The sequence below is a fragment of the Azolla caroliniana genome, unplaced genomic scaffold (assembly GCF_043228905.1).
Source record: "Azolla caroliniana isolate FFs.n. ecotype wild unplaced genomic scaffold, voAzoCaro1.0.p SCAF_686, whole genome shotgun sequence".
NCBI lineage: Eukaryota > Viridiplantae > Streptophyta > Polypodiopsida > Salviniales > Salviniaceae > Azolla > Azolla caroliniana.
Window position 1 is genome coordinate 1 of NW_028231121.1, and position 17,650 is coordinate 17,650.

Consider the following 17,650-nt stretch of genomic DNA (forward strand, 5'->3'; position numbering starts at 1 on the left):
ATGCAGAGACAGGGCAGATCTGAGGGATCACGGGCACTAGATCATACAGAAACAGAGAAGGTAACAGATGAAGAGAACAAATTAGGGCAGGGAGGGGAAAGGCAAGGAGAAGGGAAACATGAAGATTAGGGTTAGGGTTAGGGTTAGGGTTAGGGTTAAAGGGAGATGGAGAAAGGTGAGGAAGAGGAGAACTTGATGAGGTGGGATGGGGATGGTGGTGTGATAGTGGGCATTTTGATGTGGGTGAGGCCACCATGGTCTCTCTCTCTCTCTCTCTCTCTCTCTCTCTCTCTCTCTCTCTCTTCCTCTTTCTCTTTCTCTTTCTCTTTCTCTGTGTTAATGTCTTTTAGGGTTTGTGTGGGTACAGATGCATTGCATCAATTTGTGGAAGATGACAATGATAACTTTTCTTTTGTATTGTTTTTTGGGTTTTTGTCCATGCCCATAATAACTGTTTTTTTTTGTCCATGCCCATTTCCTCCTCTTTCTTGCACACACCTTCATATCGTGTCCATGTGTGTGTGTGTGTGTGTGTGTGTGTGTGTGTGTGTGTGTGTGTGTGTGTGTCATGACTTTACCTGTGATGTCTCTTGTCCGAAAGGTACACACGTTGATCGGTGGACAAAACACAGGGATTGCCCATGTTTCTGTTACTTGATGTCCCATGTTTGTGTCTGTGTCTCTACTCCCGAAAAGCACATGTTCATCGGTGGATAGATAAAACACTTTGGTACAGATTGGGTTCGCGTGTCCACGATCTCCATAGGGTGGTGCCCCTCCATGCCCAAATCGTTTGTCTACTCATTAAATTTGATAAATGGACACTTTTCGTACCGATTGGTTCCCATACACGATTTGCATAGGGGTGCCCCTCCATGCCCAATTCGTGTGTCTATTCATTAAGTTTGATAAATAAACACTTTGGTTCCGATTGGTTCGCATACACGATTTGCATAGGGTGTCCCTAGGGCCATGCCCAATTCGTGCATCTATTCCTTAAAGTCTGATAAATGGACAAACCTTTGTATGCGTACTCTGATGTGCCTAGACAATATTCACTTTTGTGCTTGAATTTTTTTTGTTGAGTTTACATCACTCTTCTCGCTAAGAAAAAGGTGTGTGCCGAATATATATATAGATTGCTTACTTTGGTCAAGTCCAACATTGTGGATTTCAAATAGTTGATGTGATCCGTAAACCTCATGCCTTGTATCCTTCATATATGCGCATAATTGAGGATGGTGATGGCATAGCTCTTTTCTCGTCAAACAAACGCTCTACCAAATAATTAAGTGGTGGCCCTGTAATATTCCCTTAAAGGTTAAGTGTGGCCTCTCTCGAAGGTGATAAAGCCCCCAATAAATGAATATCCCCTTCCAGTTGAGGTCAAACACTAAAGAGTGAGTATTATAAGGTTCACGTTGGTAGTTTTAAGGATTGGGTTCTAGAAATATGATTGGATATTTTTATCACTCACAAAGGTATACACTTTTGATCAATGGAAACTCGATAAACATATGCATGTTGAATGTGTCCCCTTGTTAAGAACTTAGAAGGAGGTTTGTTACTTTGTAGTAAATAAATCTATATGAAAAAATAATTGCACCCCTTGGGGACACTAAAAAAGAGAGATTAGTGGGTGAGTAGTCAAACGAAAGTGCAATGGGCTTTGAGCAAGCAAGAGATTAGAAAAGCTTGATCAACTCACCATGTGAGGGAGCGAGTGAGATTGTATTTTATGAGTGCATATGTGAAATACAAAAAAGGTGCATTGTATGAATCTTGCTCAAGGGAACCTTTAGTTCCAATTATATGAGAGCGAGGAAGAGAGGTTTATGCAAGGACTACAAGAACTCGCTTGGATTGTTAACCCAACATATGCATGGATTAGAAAAGCTTGATCAACTCACCATGTGAGGGATCGAGTGAGATTGTATTTTATGAGTGCATATGTGAAATACAAAAAAGGTGCATTGTATGAATCTTGCTCAAGGGAACCTTTAGTTCCAATTATATGAGAGCGAGGAAGAGAGGTTTATGCAAGGACTACAAGAACTCGCTTGGATTGTTAACCCAACATATGCATGGATGGCGATTATGAACACTCTAGTGATCTACGCAATGTATCTAAATATCTTGCTTTGGCATCGACATAAATATCATCATCATGAGCATTATCCTTAACAACATCATTGTTGACTAAAGTGGAGACTAAAAGGTCACATGTTCAAGTCTATTCCAAAATGGCATGTAGTTGTACATAACATAATCTCAATGCATAAATTAGTGAAATTTTGGCTTATCACAAGAGATATCTTTAGTAAACATACAAATATATGTATGTATGTATGTATGTATGCATGCATGCATGCATGTATATATAAGAGAAATATATGTATGTATGCATGTGCATATGTGTATTCAAAGACCTCAACTACTTGCTTCTTTCTTCGAGATTTCATGGACCTTGCTAAAAGCCTAAAGCAGCAAGCAAGCAAGCAAGCATTGGAGTTCTTTGAGAAAAACATATAGATCAAAAGACGACAACAAAGCCAAGGCCTTCATTACATTGTTGTGACTTGCTTGCTTATTGCAATGACATGCGACTTTCTTTCTAGGCCCTTTTCTCTTCTTGAGATTGAGTGATGAGAGAGAGAGAGAGAGAGAGAGAGAGAGAGAGAGAGAGAGAGGATGTTGGAGAAGGACAACCACAATTTTTTATGTATCTTTTTGCTCTAGTGTTCGTTTCCTTAGTTCTTTGGCTCGTTTTGAAGCTCGCAAAGAGAGCTTTCTAAAGAGTAGTTGTGTGTATCATTTTGTGGTTTTTGTAGAACGTTGTGAGCAAAAGCGTCATTTGGTTGTATGCATCTCATGGTCACTTTAGTAGGGTGCATTCCACTATCGAGTGTCCGGTTGGGTTGTTGACATAAGAAAATGGTTTAGAAGATTGGGTGTGGATGATCTTTGTCGAATACATGTGTATAATGGACGTATTCACACTATCCCGTTTTGGCCATTTATGTAATTAGCATAAAGGGTAGTTGCCCTAAGTCGGTCACTATATATAGTGACCTTGTAACCTTTTTGTGAGGTTGGGTGTTGTATTATTGCTTTATGGAATAAGAAGTCTTTTGTGTCTCTCTCTCTCTCTCTCTCTCTCTCTCTCTCTCTCTGTGCAACGACCTACAATCTGTCATACGCAGGTGCAGAAAAGAATCCATTGCTTCTTGATCTTCCGCATCGACACGGCCTTGTCTCCAACATCTGGTATCAGAGCGTGCACAGTAGTCGGTCCTTCAATCCGCTGTCGGCCGTCGTCTCAGCATTCGGTTTCCTGCGTCATTCGAAGAAGAGAGAAGAAGAAGAAAAAGAAAAAGAAAAAAAACGAGGCTTGCATCTCCTCGCGTTAGATCCTCTTCGCTTGGAGTAAGCCAGCCGGTTGTACTCCGTTCCTTGTGATCGCAACGCTCGAGGTGAAATCCCCTTGTGCAACATTGACACGATCGCGCTCCACTCGGTTAAACGGCATCCGAAGAGGTCATTAAACGCTGCTCGCCGCTCGTTGTAACCACTCGGTGCAGATCGGTCTCAAGACAACAACCCCAATTCGCGCTTCATCCGGCTGATCGACATTCGGGAGGATCAGTTGGATCTGTCTCTCTCGTCGCTGCAGCCACCCGAAGCAGAATCGGTCCAGATAATCGGTTTCAATAATCGGTATTCGGCATATATATCCGAAGCGAACTGGGCTCACTCCGACTCGGCAACATTCGGAAAGACCAGTCGGTTCTGTCCCTCAAGTTACCGGAGTCAATTCGAGCAAGTTCCGAAGCCGAACCGACTCGGGTTCAAATCCGACTAGAACGATATCGGGTGAGCCAACCGGCTGCACTCCAACAAGGTTCGTAGTCAACTCCGAACCGAGCTTCGTCAACCGAAACCGAATTTGATGGCATCAACATCCGGCTCGTCAGAAATGAGTCTACGAAAGTTCGATGGATCGAACTTCAACTTCTGGAAGGAGCAAATGCAGGACTATCTCATAGTCAAGGGGCAAATCGATCCCATCGAAAATGAAGAACCTCCAGAAGGATACAAACCAATTGAGTGGCAGAAGCTGGACAGAATCGTCCGCGCCACGATTCGGATGCACCTATCGGAATCGGTATACTTTACGGTGCAATCGTGTACGACAGCATTCGAACTGTGGAAAACACTGTCGGACACTTACGAAAAGAAGGTCGCCGCAACGAAGATGTTTCTGATCCGGCGCCTGTACAACTTGCGGATGAAAGAATCCGATTCGGTTCAAGCACACCTAAATGAGTACGAAAGCATAAGCTCCCAAATCTCGTCACAGGGGACGGCAATCGAGGATGAACTCAGAGCAATGATACTCATGAGCAGCCTTCCCTCATCATGGGAAACTTTCGTCACAACCGTGTGCAACGCGTCAACCACGGCTGTTAAATACTCCGAAGTCACGAGCGCAATCCTGACCGAAGCAGCTCGGAGAAAGTCTTTCGCCAAAGACTCAACAGACGACGCTTACGTAGTACAAGGTTCGACAGACCGATCGAACATACGAGGAAGAGACTCCTCACGGCCGCCGAACAATCAGCGAAGACGGAGCCAGTCACGGGATAACCGAATCTGCAACTATTGCAAGAAACCCGGACACATCAAAGCCGACTGCCGCGCACTCAAGAACAAGAACCACAAGAAGAGTGGCCGGCATGAGGAGATCAATTACGTCAGCTTCTCAGCTGATGTGCTACCAAACGACCCGAATATACTATCAATCGAAAATCCAGTCGGATCAGAAGTTCTGCTCACGACTGAAGAATCGAGCACATGGCTCCTAGATTCGGGCGCGTCATTTCATGTGACTCCTCATCGATCCCAATTTCGGCAATATACGATCCGTCACTCCGACTCAGTTCGGGTCGGCAACTCACAACACTGTGACATCATCGGAATCGGCACAGTAGAGCTTAACCTTGCCGGTGGCTCTACACTTGTACTCCACAATGTCCGACATGTACCCGAGCTCTCAAGGCCATTGATCTCAGTCGGACAACTAGATGAAGACGGCATTCGTGCCGGTTTTTCTTCGGGAGGGTGGACACTCCACAGGGGGAACCTCCTGCTTGCTAGAGGACCCAAGATACACTCCCTGTATCCGTTACATGTTACGCTCAGAGAGGGTAACCTGTTTTTGGTGGATATTCCTGTGTCATCACTATGGCACCGAAGATTAGGACACCTCAGCAAGGCCGGCATCACGCACCTATCTAGAGCCGGATACATCCCCAAACTCTCCTTCTCGGACCATCAATTCTGCGAGCATTGCCAGTATGGCAAACAAGCAGCCGCATCACACCCGACATCAGCACCAAGAGAAACGAGACCTCTTGATTTGGTCCACTCGGACGTCTGTGGCCCAATGCCGCATCAGTCTCTCGGCGGTGCCTCTTACTTCGTCACTTTTATTGACGATTCGACTCGAAAGGTGTGGGCTTATCCAATTCGCACCAAAGATCGGGTCTTCTCGATCTTCACCGATTGGCTCGCTATGGTGGAAAATCAAACCGACCGAAAGCTGAAATGCTTTCGGACAGACAATGGGGGGGAGTTTAAATCCGAAGAATTCGTCAAATTCTGCCGACAACGCGGCATCCGACGTGAATTTACGGCACCACACAGTCCGGAGCAAAACGGGATTGCCGAACGCATGAATCGGACAATCCAAGAACGGACAGTTTCCATGCTCCAACACTCCGGACTGTCGGATGGCTTCTGGGCAGAGGCTCTACTCACGGCAGTACACATAATCAATATGTCGCCAAGTAGACCTCTAGGACTTCAAATTCCTCAGGAACTATGGATCGGCAGTAAGCCGAATTACGACAAGCTGAGGATCTTCGGATGCGAGGCGTACGCCCTTATTCCGAAAGATGATCGCCGAAAACTTGCACCTCGGTCCAGGAAATGCATTTTCCTTGGATATGGATCCGACGGCGAAATGGGATACCGACTCTGGGACCCCGAACGCAGACAAATCGTTCGAAGTTCGGACGTTGTGTTCAACGAGTCGGCTATGAATCCATCAGTCGAAAAACCGATCGAAGTCCGAAGGGTAACATTTTCCGATGTGCCGACCCATCAAGAAGGCCCCGCTCTTAACACACGGTCAGCTTCACGGGTAGCTGAACCTTACACTACCGACTCGGACAACTCCGACTCGGCACAGCCGAATGATTCGCTTTCGGACCATCCGACCTCGATACCCGATGCGACCAGTCCAATCTTACCTCGACGATCCGAGAGACTGTCGCAACCTCCGGAGAGGTATTCTCCTGGAATTTTCTTCACCGACGCCGGCGAACCGACGTCTTACGAAGAAGCATCGACATCTGTCGATTCAGCCACCTGGCATCTGGCGATGGAGTCGGAAATGCACTCCATTCGGGCAAACAAGACTTGGGATCTGGTTGAATTACCCAGGTACCGACGTGCTCTTCCTTGCAAGTGGGTTTATCGACTGAAAGAGACGTCTGATTCGACCACCCCAAAGTACAAGGCCAGATTAGTTGCGAAGGGCTTCCGACAAGAATATGGCGTCGACTTCGACGAGATTTTTTCACCAGTGGTGAAAATGACAACCCTTAGTTTCCTACTCGGCGTAGTGGCAGCCGACAACTTGGAGCTGATTCAGCTAGATGTCAAAACAGCCTTCCTCCATGGTGATCTTGACGAGGAAATTTATATGGAGCAGCCAAAAGGCTTCGTGGCGACTGGCCAAGAACATCTAGTCTGCCGACTCAGGAAGAGTCTATACGGCCTCAAACAGGCACCGCGACAATGGTACAAGAAGTTCGACGACTTCATCCAATCGATCGGCTTCTCAAAAAGCGATGAGGACCATTGTCTCTTCACCAACACAGCTCAAGATGGATCACCCATCTTCCTCATCATTTACGTGGACGACATGCTAATTTCTGGACGCCACGCGGGCGACCTTGCCGATCTCATTCGGCAACTGCGGTTGAAGTTTGCCATGAAGGACCTCGGTCCGGCACGACACATCCTTGGCATGAAGATTAGTCGGCATCGCGATAAACGACATCTTTTTTTGTCTCAGACCGACTATACCCGACGTGTCTTAGAACGCTTCAACATGCAATCAGCCAAATCTGCTTCAACCCCGCTCCCCATGAATCTTCGGCTCTCTCAGCGAGACTGCCCGACATCCGGTCCGGAGGGGGAAGATATGAAGTCGGTACCGTATGCACCGGCAGTCGGCTCCCTTATGTACCTGATGGTCGCGACACGGCCTGATATTTCTCACGCCGTAGGAGTCGTTAGCAGATTTATGCACAATCCTGGCCGATCGCATTGGAACGCAGTCAAACATGTGTTCAGATATCTGGCTGGCACAAAAGACCACGACATTCTTTTCGGTCCGAACCGAACCTCAGGCATAGTCGGTTACACCGACTCGGACTTCGCCGGCTGTATAGACAGTCGGAAATCTACAACCGGATACTGCTTCAAATTCGGCAATGGAGCAATCTCGTGGAAGTCGAAACTTCAGGAGTGCACAGCGACCTCAACGACCGAAGCAGAATATGTAGCTGCGTCCGACGCAGCAAAAGAAGCTTTGTGGCTCGGTCGGCTGGCGCACACGTTTCGACAAGTCGACCATGACTCGGCTCCAGTTGTCTACAGCGACAGTCAAGGTGTTGTTGCCTTGTCGAAAAATCCGGTTCACCACAACGCCTCCAAACATATCGACGTTCGATATCACTTCGTTCGGGACTGCGTCATTTCAGGGAAAATCGGTCTAGAGAAAATATCCACAACCGACAATGTCGCAGATGGAATGACCAAATGTCTTTCGGCAGACCGCTTTCGGTCTCTTCGGCATCAGATGGGCGTAACGACAAACCAGTCCGGTTAGAGCCGGACACAGAGCAGGATGGTTCCCGACAACCGACATCAGTTCCTTAATGATCGGCTTCAACTGTTCCGACCCGACCAGTTCGGTCTTCTGCCTTCGGACCCTGCCGACTCGAACAAAGCTGATATGTCCGAGAACCTAAGCCTATACCTGTAATCTTAGATAACCCATGTATACGCCCATTACGGGGGAGTGTCGAATACATGTGTATAATGGACGTATTCACACTATCCCGTTTTGGCCATTTATGTAATTAGCATAAAGGGTAGTTGCCCTAAGTCGGTCACTATATATAGTGACCTTGTAACCTTTTTGTGAGGTTGGGTGTTGTATTATTGCTTTATGGAATAAGAAGTCTTTTGTCTCTCTCTCTCTCTCTCTCTCTCTCTCTCTCTCTCTCTCTGTGCAACGACCTACAATCTGTCATACGCAGGTGCAGAAAAGAATCCATTGCTTCTTGATCTTCCGCATCGACACGGCCTTGTCTCCAACAATCTTTTAGATCTTTCGGGCAATGCTATGCAATATGTAATGATTGAGGAAAGGTTGGTGGAGTCATTAAGGATGAAGTGGGAAGATGCTAAGAGGACAAAGCTAGAATACTACATTGCAAATGTCAACCTTGAATGTTGGTCTTGATATAAAGCAAGAATGTTGATTGATCGTATCCAACCTTATCTCATTACCAATATGAGTAGTAATGCTCGTAGAGCCCTTACACTACTTCGCACTCGATCTCACAAGTTAGGTATTGAAGTTGCATCATGGTATCAAAATGTATCGGACTTGAAGACATGCAAAGTATGCAATGAAGGCATGGTAGAGGATGAATGTCACTTGCTCTTCACATGCTCGACATATAGTGCAATTCATTCAAGATATGCTAACATACTAAGAGGGAGTGATAACTTAAGTGCCATACTTAAGACACCACCAAGAAGGTTGAGCTCATATGTGTATGCTTTATTCACACATAGAGACTTTGTGCTTCAATGTATGAATACCCCTTCTTAGGAAGGAGACACATATCAAGACACACGTGTATACTCTAGTCCCATAGGTAAAAATTGGTCTCTTTATGGACGATAAAAAACTCTAATTCTAATTCTAAGTGGTGCATTGAATGGCTTGCTTGAATTGGGATTCTTTGGTTGTTGGCAAGGCACCATGGAGGGAACTCATGGAGAAAGAGTTGTTGTTTTGGGCTTATCCATGGCGAGGACATGATCGATAACTTGCTCGATCATTTGTTGAGAAAAGTCGAGGACCCCCAAAGTGGTTTGAAGGGGCTCACGGAGAATCGTAAGGAAGGTCTCCTTCAGATTGTCAGCTGAGATTTCCCGAGCTAGCTGACCGTATAGGTTCTGAAATCGAATTGTGAACCATGGAATCGTCTCTTGTGGCTCCTACGAGATGGCGTAGAATTGGCTCAATAGTTCTCGCTTGGGTATCCATCAATGAAAGAGGCCTATAAACCTGTCCTGGAGGACTGTAGAGGATGCAAGCTCCCCCAAGTCGTGATGGGAGTACCAATGCACTACTTGCCCGTCGAGAGACAAGCCGAACTCCACGATTTTCGATGTGTCGGCATCGACAACGACCAATCATTGTGACACATGGTTTGCTTGCCATGTGGTTAGGAAGGCTCAAACATGGGCTTCCACATCAACGCCATCAATGTATTGTGGGTAGGGATAAGGCATGGAGTGGAAATCTGGGTCCTCCCGTGCAACCGAAAAGAGGTTATCTTCAGGTTAGTCGACTTCAAAGGTGATGTCACTAGTTGAGACGAGATCGTGAAGCGTGGCGGATTGGGTGTCCGATGTCGGAGGCGGCGATTGCTCCGTGAGAGTGGAGTTGGTGATGTTGTTTGCTTGTTCGACACGTTAGGATGTTGGTCGAGTTGTGTGTGCCTTGGGGAGGCGCCATTACAGAGGTTGGAGTGGTCTCCTACACGTGTTCGCTGTGAACTCGCAACGTAAATTGGGCGTGCCAAATTGTGTTACTCCCTCATGGAGAACACCTTCGATTACTCCTCCTGAGTAATCGAGTCAAGGAATTGTGGTGCGTAAGAGACTCAAGGTCACGGTGTACTAACAAGCGTGGATCGGACCGTTACAGATAATGAGATTGACACACTTCGGGATCGGCTACAACCGATTCATAATTAGGTCTTGACACTGACCGAATGATAGGTAGATATAGATGTATAGAAAAGAGACAAGCAGGAATTACCCACAAAATATATATGTTGGTCTGCTCTAAAAATCCTTCTCTTTTTTGTGTTTGCCACTCCTCGATATATATAACGTTCTTTCCCAGTCGACGCCTCTCTCACCTGCTTCTTCCTTGATATCCGACTTCTTAAATTGGTTGTTTAGCGTCTGACTACTTTTGCTACGTTTCACACTTGTCCCACTTGTCCCACGGGGTAACAACGAGACACTTGGAATGAAGAAATACCTATGAATATCACAAGAACAACCACGATGTTTCATTTGTGAGACAATTCAATTTGTGCACTTTTGTTACAATGAATACATTGCATGACACTATTCCCTTTTGATGGAAGTAGGGGTTGCCCCTGAGCTAGAAATATTCGCAAAAAGGGGCTTGAATCCTTTGTGGATGATAGTGATGGATGATGAGATGCAACTCATCGTGACACCAATATGTCACCTCACCCATGCAAGAAGGCCATCACTTATTGACGTGTCTACAAGTAAAGGACAACTCAAACTACTTTCGATACATAGTTTGAGTCATTAGTGGGGTTTAAGAACAAATCCACTCATTCCATTTGATAAGACATTTGCTTCTATGAAAACATGGTGACCGTGTGAGCCATACTTGAGATTTGACTTTGTGGTGTGTATAAATATGTATTATGTATGTTCCTTTTAATTGGGACACTCCTCTATGATAATATAAGAATTGTGGCACATTTTTAGGAGGGAGGAAGAAGGAAGAAGGAAGGGATATGGTTGAGTTTCATTTGAAGGGTCACATTGAAGGTGGCAACTAAACTGTAAACATGACCAACACCCACCTTTGATAGTTGGTTGCTCTTGCCAATGCTCCTAGCGTGGAGACACCATTTAATTATTGATAATAAAATCCTTAGAATATGATGATATGATACACATTCACCATATTACCTAATGCATTATTTCATGTTATGAAGTTGTTCTCCACATTAGAGGATCGTTTTGCTTCCTTTGTGATTGTATGAGTTTTTCACTTTTCATGTAAATGCTTGCTCCATGGTTTACGTTTGATCAAGGTGCGTAAGACTATTTGAAGGCAAGCATTTTTTAACGCAATTTCAGGCTACAAGATCAAGATTGTAAACAAGGATATAATCACCCATAATAAAATTCTATTAGGGTGCTTAAGTTAATTGGTAGTATCACATGATTCCAATCACATAATTAACCCAATAAAAAAGTAAAAGACTAGGGTTCCCTCTTCTCCAAACCCGTAAATCCATCTACCGAAATTGATATGTTCCATATTACATCCAACTTTGTCTAGTTTGATTCACAACGGTGAATTTCTGTCCACTAGCTTACAATCCCTAATTCAGCATTCTAATACTATGGACGAGGAAGGTAATCCCTAAAATCATGTGAACAAGTGGAACGGGTACCTTGAATGGTGGAAATTGTACATAATATTGTGGAGGCCCTGGTCATCCCTTATGGAAGAATGGTTTGGCAGATTTTTATGCATATAACATCTCTCACGATACATGCATTGAAAGAGAAATAAAAGAAGCCATCTATTGGAAGGTTTTTGTAAGTGATTGCTTAAAGATTACAAAAACTCATCCAGGGCAAGTTGGTGGACAATCTCACGGTTGCATGACATCCGAAAAAAGATGTGATGGTAAAAAGAAGAAAGTATGTGGACGATAATGATGCGAAATTTGCAATCAAAGGATTCATATATCCTTTAATTTAACCCGTTCCAAAGCTACCGATGATAGTTCAACAAAGTCGATGGTAAAAAGAAGAAGTATGTGTATGCAGTCGAATGGTTCATATATCCTTTAATTTAACCCGTTCCGAAGCTACCGACGATAGTATGACGAACTCGAAGGCAAAAACAAGAAGTATGTGGACAAATAGTGATGCAGTTTTTTGCACCCGAAGGGTTAATATATACTTTAATTGAACCCGTCCCAAAGCAACGGGCGAAGGATATGCTCAATTGATCGATAAAAGGTGTGGAGGTCTAGGGCTCGAGCCCACTTGGGACCTCATTGGCACTCTCCACTCTCCAAGTAGGGTTTGTCTCTCTCTATTGAGTTAAAGTCAATAATAAACATAGTGTGTTTTTTTGGACACATAGGGCAAAAGCCTCTTCCTACACACACACTCACACCCACCCACCCACACACACACACACACACACACACACACACACACACACACTCTCCCTCTCTCTCTCTCTTTGTTCACACACACACACACACACACACACACACTCTCTCTCTCTCTCTCTCTTTGTTCACACACACACACACATCTCTCTCTCTCTCTCTCTTTGCACACACACACACACACACTCTCTCTCTCTCTCTCTCTTTCTCTTTGCACACACACACACAAACACACACACACACACACTCTCTCACTCTCTCACTCTCTCTCTCTCTCTCACACACACACACACACACACACACACACACACAATCTCACTCTCTCTCTCTCTCTCTCTCACACACACACACACACACACACATCTCTCTCTCTCTCGACAAGAAACAGAGGATTCTTCTGCTCGTGCTTGGGCGATATGGAGAGTAAGGAGAAGCGACGCCACTCTTCCTCCAAACCTCCCCCCCCTCCTCCTCCTTCGGGGGCCGGTGACAGTGATGACAGGTATTCTTTCTCTCCTTTTGTTTCTCTGTTCTTCGCTTCTCCTGCAAAACCCCGTCGTTTTCTAAATTCCTTCCTTTTTACGGGCACGGATTAACCCGATTTCCTCACCGAAGACCCCTAAAATTTTTGAATGCTGAAGGAAGAAGTCGTGTATTTGATGCCAGCGAAATCACTCCTTAATTGAATGCTCAAGAAATCCATGATGATTTTTTTGAGTGCTCTGTATAACTCTGATCTTTGGGAATGCTCAAGAAATCCATGATTTTTTTTTTGAGTGCTCTGTATAACTCTGATCTTTGGAATGCTCAAAAGAATTCCAATCTTCTGAGTGTTCTAGAAAAACTGTAATCGTGAAGCGCGGAAGAAAATCCCTCTATTTCTAATGCTATGGGAAACCCTGACCTTTTGCATGGTAAAAAAACAGGAATGCTAGTGAGAACCTTAACGTTTCGAGTCCTCAAGACAGCCCTTACCTCTTGAATCCTGTAGAGAAACATAAAAAGTTTTGCGTGGAACAAATAAATTTCTACCGTTTTTAATGCGAAAGAGAACATTAATGTTTTGAATGGTAAAAATGAAGCCCTGACCTTCTGAAATGGCCAAGAAAACCCTAATACTCCTTACAATTACAGTCCAAAGCATGCGAAACGAGATCGAAAACCTGCGACTGAAAGGCATATTCCTGAAGTTGACCCCCCCTTGATCCCCTCCGAAAATGACAGATTTCGCAAGAGACGTTTGCAAGATCCTCTGCCTTTGGAAGAGAATCCTCGTGGCCGTGCTCAGGGAAGACACACTGAAAAAAAGGAGCCTTTGGATTCAAATATAAATTCTGTGCCAGTGAATCCAACGCATGTACCCAGATCCAGCTCCTATTTTCAGGTTACATTCCTTTTTTTGGATTTTTATGATATCCTCTTTCTTGGAAAGAAAATTGATTCACAAATTTCCAATGTTTTAAATGTCACAGAATTGATTTGATCTTCATGGGTTCAGATCTATGCATAAATAATTAAAATTAATTTGGTTACACTCCGTTTTCTTGTGAAAAGATGAGTCTTTAAATGAATGGCCTGGGACTTCTACTAAAAGGTAATATGTGTGCCCTAATTTGAGCTCAATGAGAACGGGCAATTCAAAAGTGGAGGAAGTGTAAAGTCTCATTTCATTTTGATTTTCAATATGAAATACAAGATGCCTCCACTTATTTTGTGGTTGGTTCTATAGAAGTGAAATACTCTCTGACTTCAATATTATTTTTACAGCATGATGACAGGAGTGGAAGAAGCACCAAAAGAAGAGCTCCTGGTAATTTCTTGTTCTAAGCAAGTTTTGGGAAACAAGACATATAAAGTATTATGTTTTAGTGGTGAGAATGATGAAAGACACACAAGCAAATAAATCTTCAAAGTTCTGTTGTGAGATTGGACTCTCTGTTTGGTTATGAAGTGGCGTCCATCTTTGTTTATACTCCCAGTTTTTACTTAGGTTATCAGATATCCATTTGTTTCTTACAAGCCATAGTGTAGAGCTGCTCAAATCAGCAGTACGCCAAGACAGGCATGGACATTTCTTATTAGGACAGGGTAACATAAAAATATCTCTATACTAGCATTCATTATAGATGATGATTGCAGATTATGCGTATGTGGGTCAATTCACATTCTTTATTGTTTCTTCTTGGGTGTATTGAGAAGCTTGTGACTCTGCCTGACCGCTCTGAGATTTCATTTGGTAGATGACAGATGGATGAAATCCCGCAACAATGATACCCAGAGAGACAGCAGTCCTACCCAGGACAGGAAAAGTACCAGACATGAATCATCACAGGTTTCGCTACAAACAAAGCCTGATGATTCATGGGGTCATGATAAATTTCTAGAAATCCAAGCTGAAGACCCAGAGAGGAAGAGAAGGCAGTCTCCTTCTGAACGAACAAGGCATACTGGTAGGCGTACATTCACTGAAAAGCCGCCTATAAGATCAGAGAATATGGAAGAACAGAAAGGTGATAATCCTGAAAAGAGGGCTGAAAAGAAGTATCCGGACATGAACTTAGCACGCAGGGAGAGGGAAAGGTATCAGCCAAGAGGGGAAGATTTGGAAAGAGGTCGATGGATGGATTCTGATAGATACCAACCAAAGCGGGGTAATGGAAGGTATTTGGGTGATGGGAATCGGCGATTTGATTCGACCAGGAGGAACAGTGATAGCATTGCAACTGTAACAACTGACAAGTGGACGCATGATAGGTTTGAGGAACTGAACCGAAGCCCAACCCCCAAGAAGGAAGAAGATAGTATCGCTCAAATTGAAGCACTTTTAGCCGCATAACCCTTTTTCACACTCAAAAGGGTAGAAGATTATGATGCATACAAAGTTGAAGCTGATGAATGTTGCTGTTTTCCCATTTCTGTCTATAGTCAATTTTAACGCAAGCTATTTTGGAATGGAAACCAGCTAATCCTTAAACAAACATAGTGGTTGTCTTTTCTAAGCCTCAGACCTTTGTGGAGATAATTGCCCGTCAAATTTCATTTCCACACATTCTAGTGAAGATATATTGTGCTCTGTACTAATATTTTTGTGGTTGGTATTTTGAGAGTAATGACCTATCGGTTGTAGTGTTATTTTTATCTGCATGTTTATTTATCATGTTGCTGCTATGCATATTACCGATATACATCAATGGAATAATGCAAAATCTATGAACGTCAAAAATCAGGAAATTTAATGGACCCTCTCAGATCTTGTTAGTTTCTAATTATTTATCAGCTTTAAATCGGGAATTCGATCTGCATCATCACAAGATCTAAGATATGAAAAAAATGTGAATGTTTCTGTATTTATATGATTTATAAAAATTTGCAGTTTGCTATATGGTGATTCCAGAGTGTTATCTCACAAAGGGCTCAGGAGTCAGGCCCCTACAGAGAAGGGTCATCTCCACCTTTGACCTAATGTTGCCATGAAATGAAGGATGTAGATTCAGTAGCTTACTCGAGGTGTCCAAATAGAAACATCCATGACCATTCAGGTAGACTATTCATGTGAAATGGGTTCTAGCCATAGGACATTATTATTTTGTATTTTGCTTTATGGATAGTGCAGCTAACTTTCATCCCAAAAACAAGTTTGGAACAGTTATGGGAAATGGTGTTGGTATAATGACTAGAAGGAAACCTATAGACAACTGAGAGAAATATCTATCTTGAAAATGTGATATCTAAATGTGCCCTGACAAGGGTAGTAACAGTGGTTATCTTTTAGCGCGTCTAAGATGAATTATCATTTAGCAAGGTGAAGTACATGAGTGTATGGAGTAGCCTTTCTAAGTAAGATAAAGTATCAGAGAGGCTGATTTCATAATGAAACATATTTTACATTTCAATATAATTTCAGAAACATGGAAAAATAGCTCCAATGTAGATGCTTCATGCAATGTTTGGAGATATTCTCCGCTTGTTTTCTTTACAACTACAGAAGGGCATTAAGGTAAACATGCATGTTTGTGGGAGCAGATATTGAGGGATGATGTTTAGCAAACAGGATTGTAGTAGAGATGAGAGTCGAGACACACAGATATTTTGGTGTACCCAACCGCCTTGATTGGTACACAAGAAGAAAGGTTATTATATTAGTTAACCCTTAAAAAAGAGAGGCGTGTTCACATTACAAAAGGAGGTGTCTTGTCCAGGTGAACAATGTGTTCACATGTCCTTGATTGGTACACAAAAAAAAAGTTTATTATATTAGTTAACCCTTAAAAAAGAGAGGTGTGTTCACATTACAAAAGGAGGTGTCATGTCCAGGTGAGCAATGTGTTCACATGTACGAATAATTACCTAATTTGTGAACTATGGGCCTTTACACCTAACAACCTCCCACTTAAAGGTCCGATGTGAACATTCAAGTAACTCCCACTAAGTGTATGCAATGCTCATGTTGAACTTTGCCAAGACTTTTAGTGAGAATATCTACAAGATTATCCTGTGTTTTGATCTTGGTTGATGTGACTAGACTATCCTCCAAATCTTGTCTAATAAAGTGATGTCGCACATCAATGTGTTTGGTGAGCGAATGAAACATGGCATTCTTAGCAAGATTCTAGCTATCACATCCTAACACAGGAGTACTAACAGACATGCCAAGATCTTCAACAAGTTTGTTGAGCCATATAGCTTCCTTTGAAGCTTCTGTACTTGAAATATATTAAGCTTCAGTAGTACTCAGTGCTATAATCTTTTGCAATTTGGAGCACCAAGACACAGCTCCACCAACAACTGTAAATATATACCCACTTAATGCACCCTTCCCATAGCATAAACATTTTCTCTGTGTACCTTTAAGATACCTGAAAACACACTCGACTGCCTCCCAATGTGCTTAGCTAAGATTAGACATATAACGACTGACAACTCCCATTGCATAAGCAATATCTGGACGAGTAGCTACCATAGCATACATTAGAGAACCACATGTAGATGCATAAGGAATTCCTTCCATAGCATTGACTTCCATCTCATCCTTTGGACAATCAACCTTGCTAAGTTTAAGATATGACGGCAAAGGAACTCCAAGAGACTTTGCTTCTGCCATATTAAATATGTTAAACACTTTTTCAATGTACTTTTCTTGTGACAAAAACAACAATTTGTCCTTTCTGTTTCTACTGATTCTCATGCCCAAAATATGCATTTCCCAAATCTTTCATAGAGAAGACCGATTTTAGTTGATCTTTTAGAGCATCAACACTAGTCTTTCTTTTCCCAGCTAGCAACATATCATCCATGATCCACAT

General features: G+C 43.3%; 1 protein-coding gene across 1 annotated transcript; it reads left to right on the plus strand.

Moving 5' to 3' along the window:
- Positions 1-12,701: 12,701 nt before the first annotated feature.
- LOC147847771 (uncharacterized) lies at positions 12,702-15,482 on the plus strand. The gene is made up of 4 exons (XM_087338843.1): positions 12,702-12,849; positions 13,482-13,731; positions 14,115-14,157; positions 14,588-15,482. Exons 1-4 carry the CDS (start codon positions 12,764-12,766, stop codon positions 15,181-15,183), a joined length of 975 nt encoding a protein of 324 aa, XP_087194969.1. The 5' UTR covers positions 12,702-12,763; the 3' UTR covers positions 15,184-15,482.
- Positions 15,483-17,650: the final 2,168 nt, after the last annotated feature.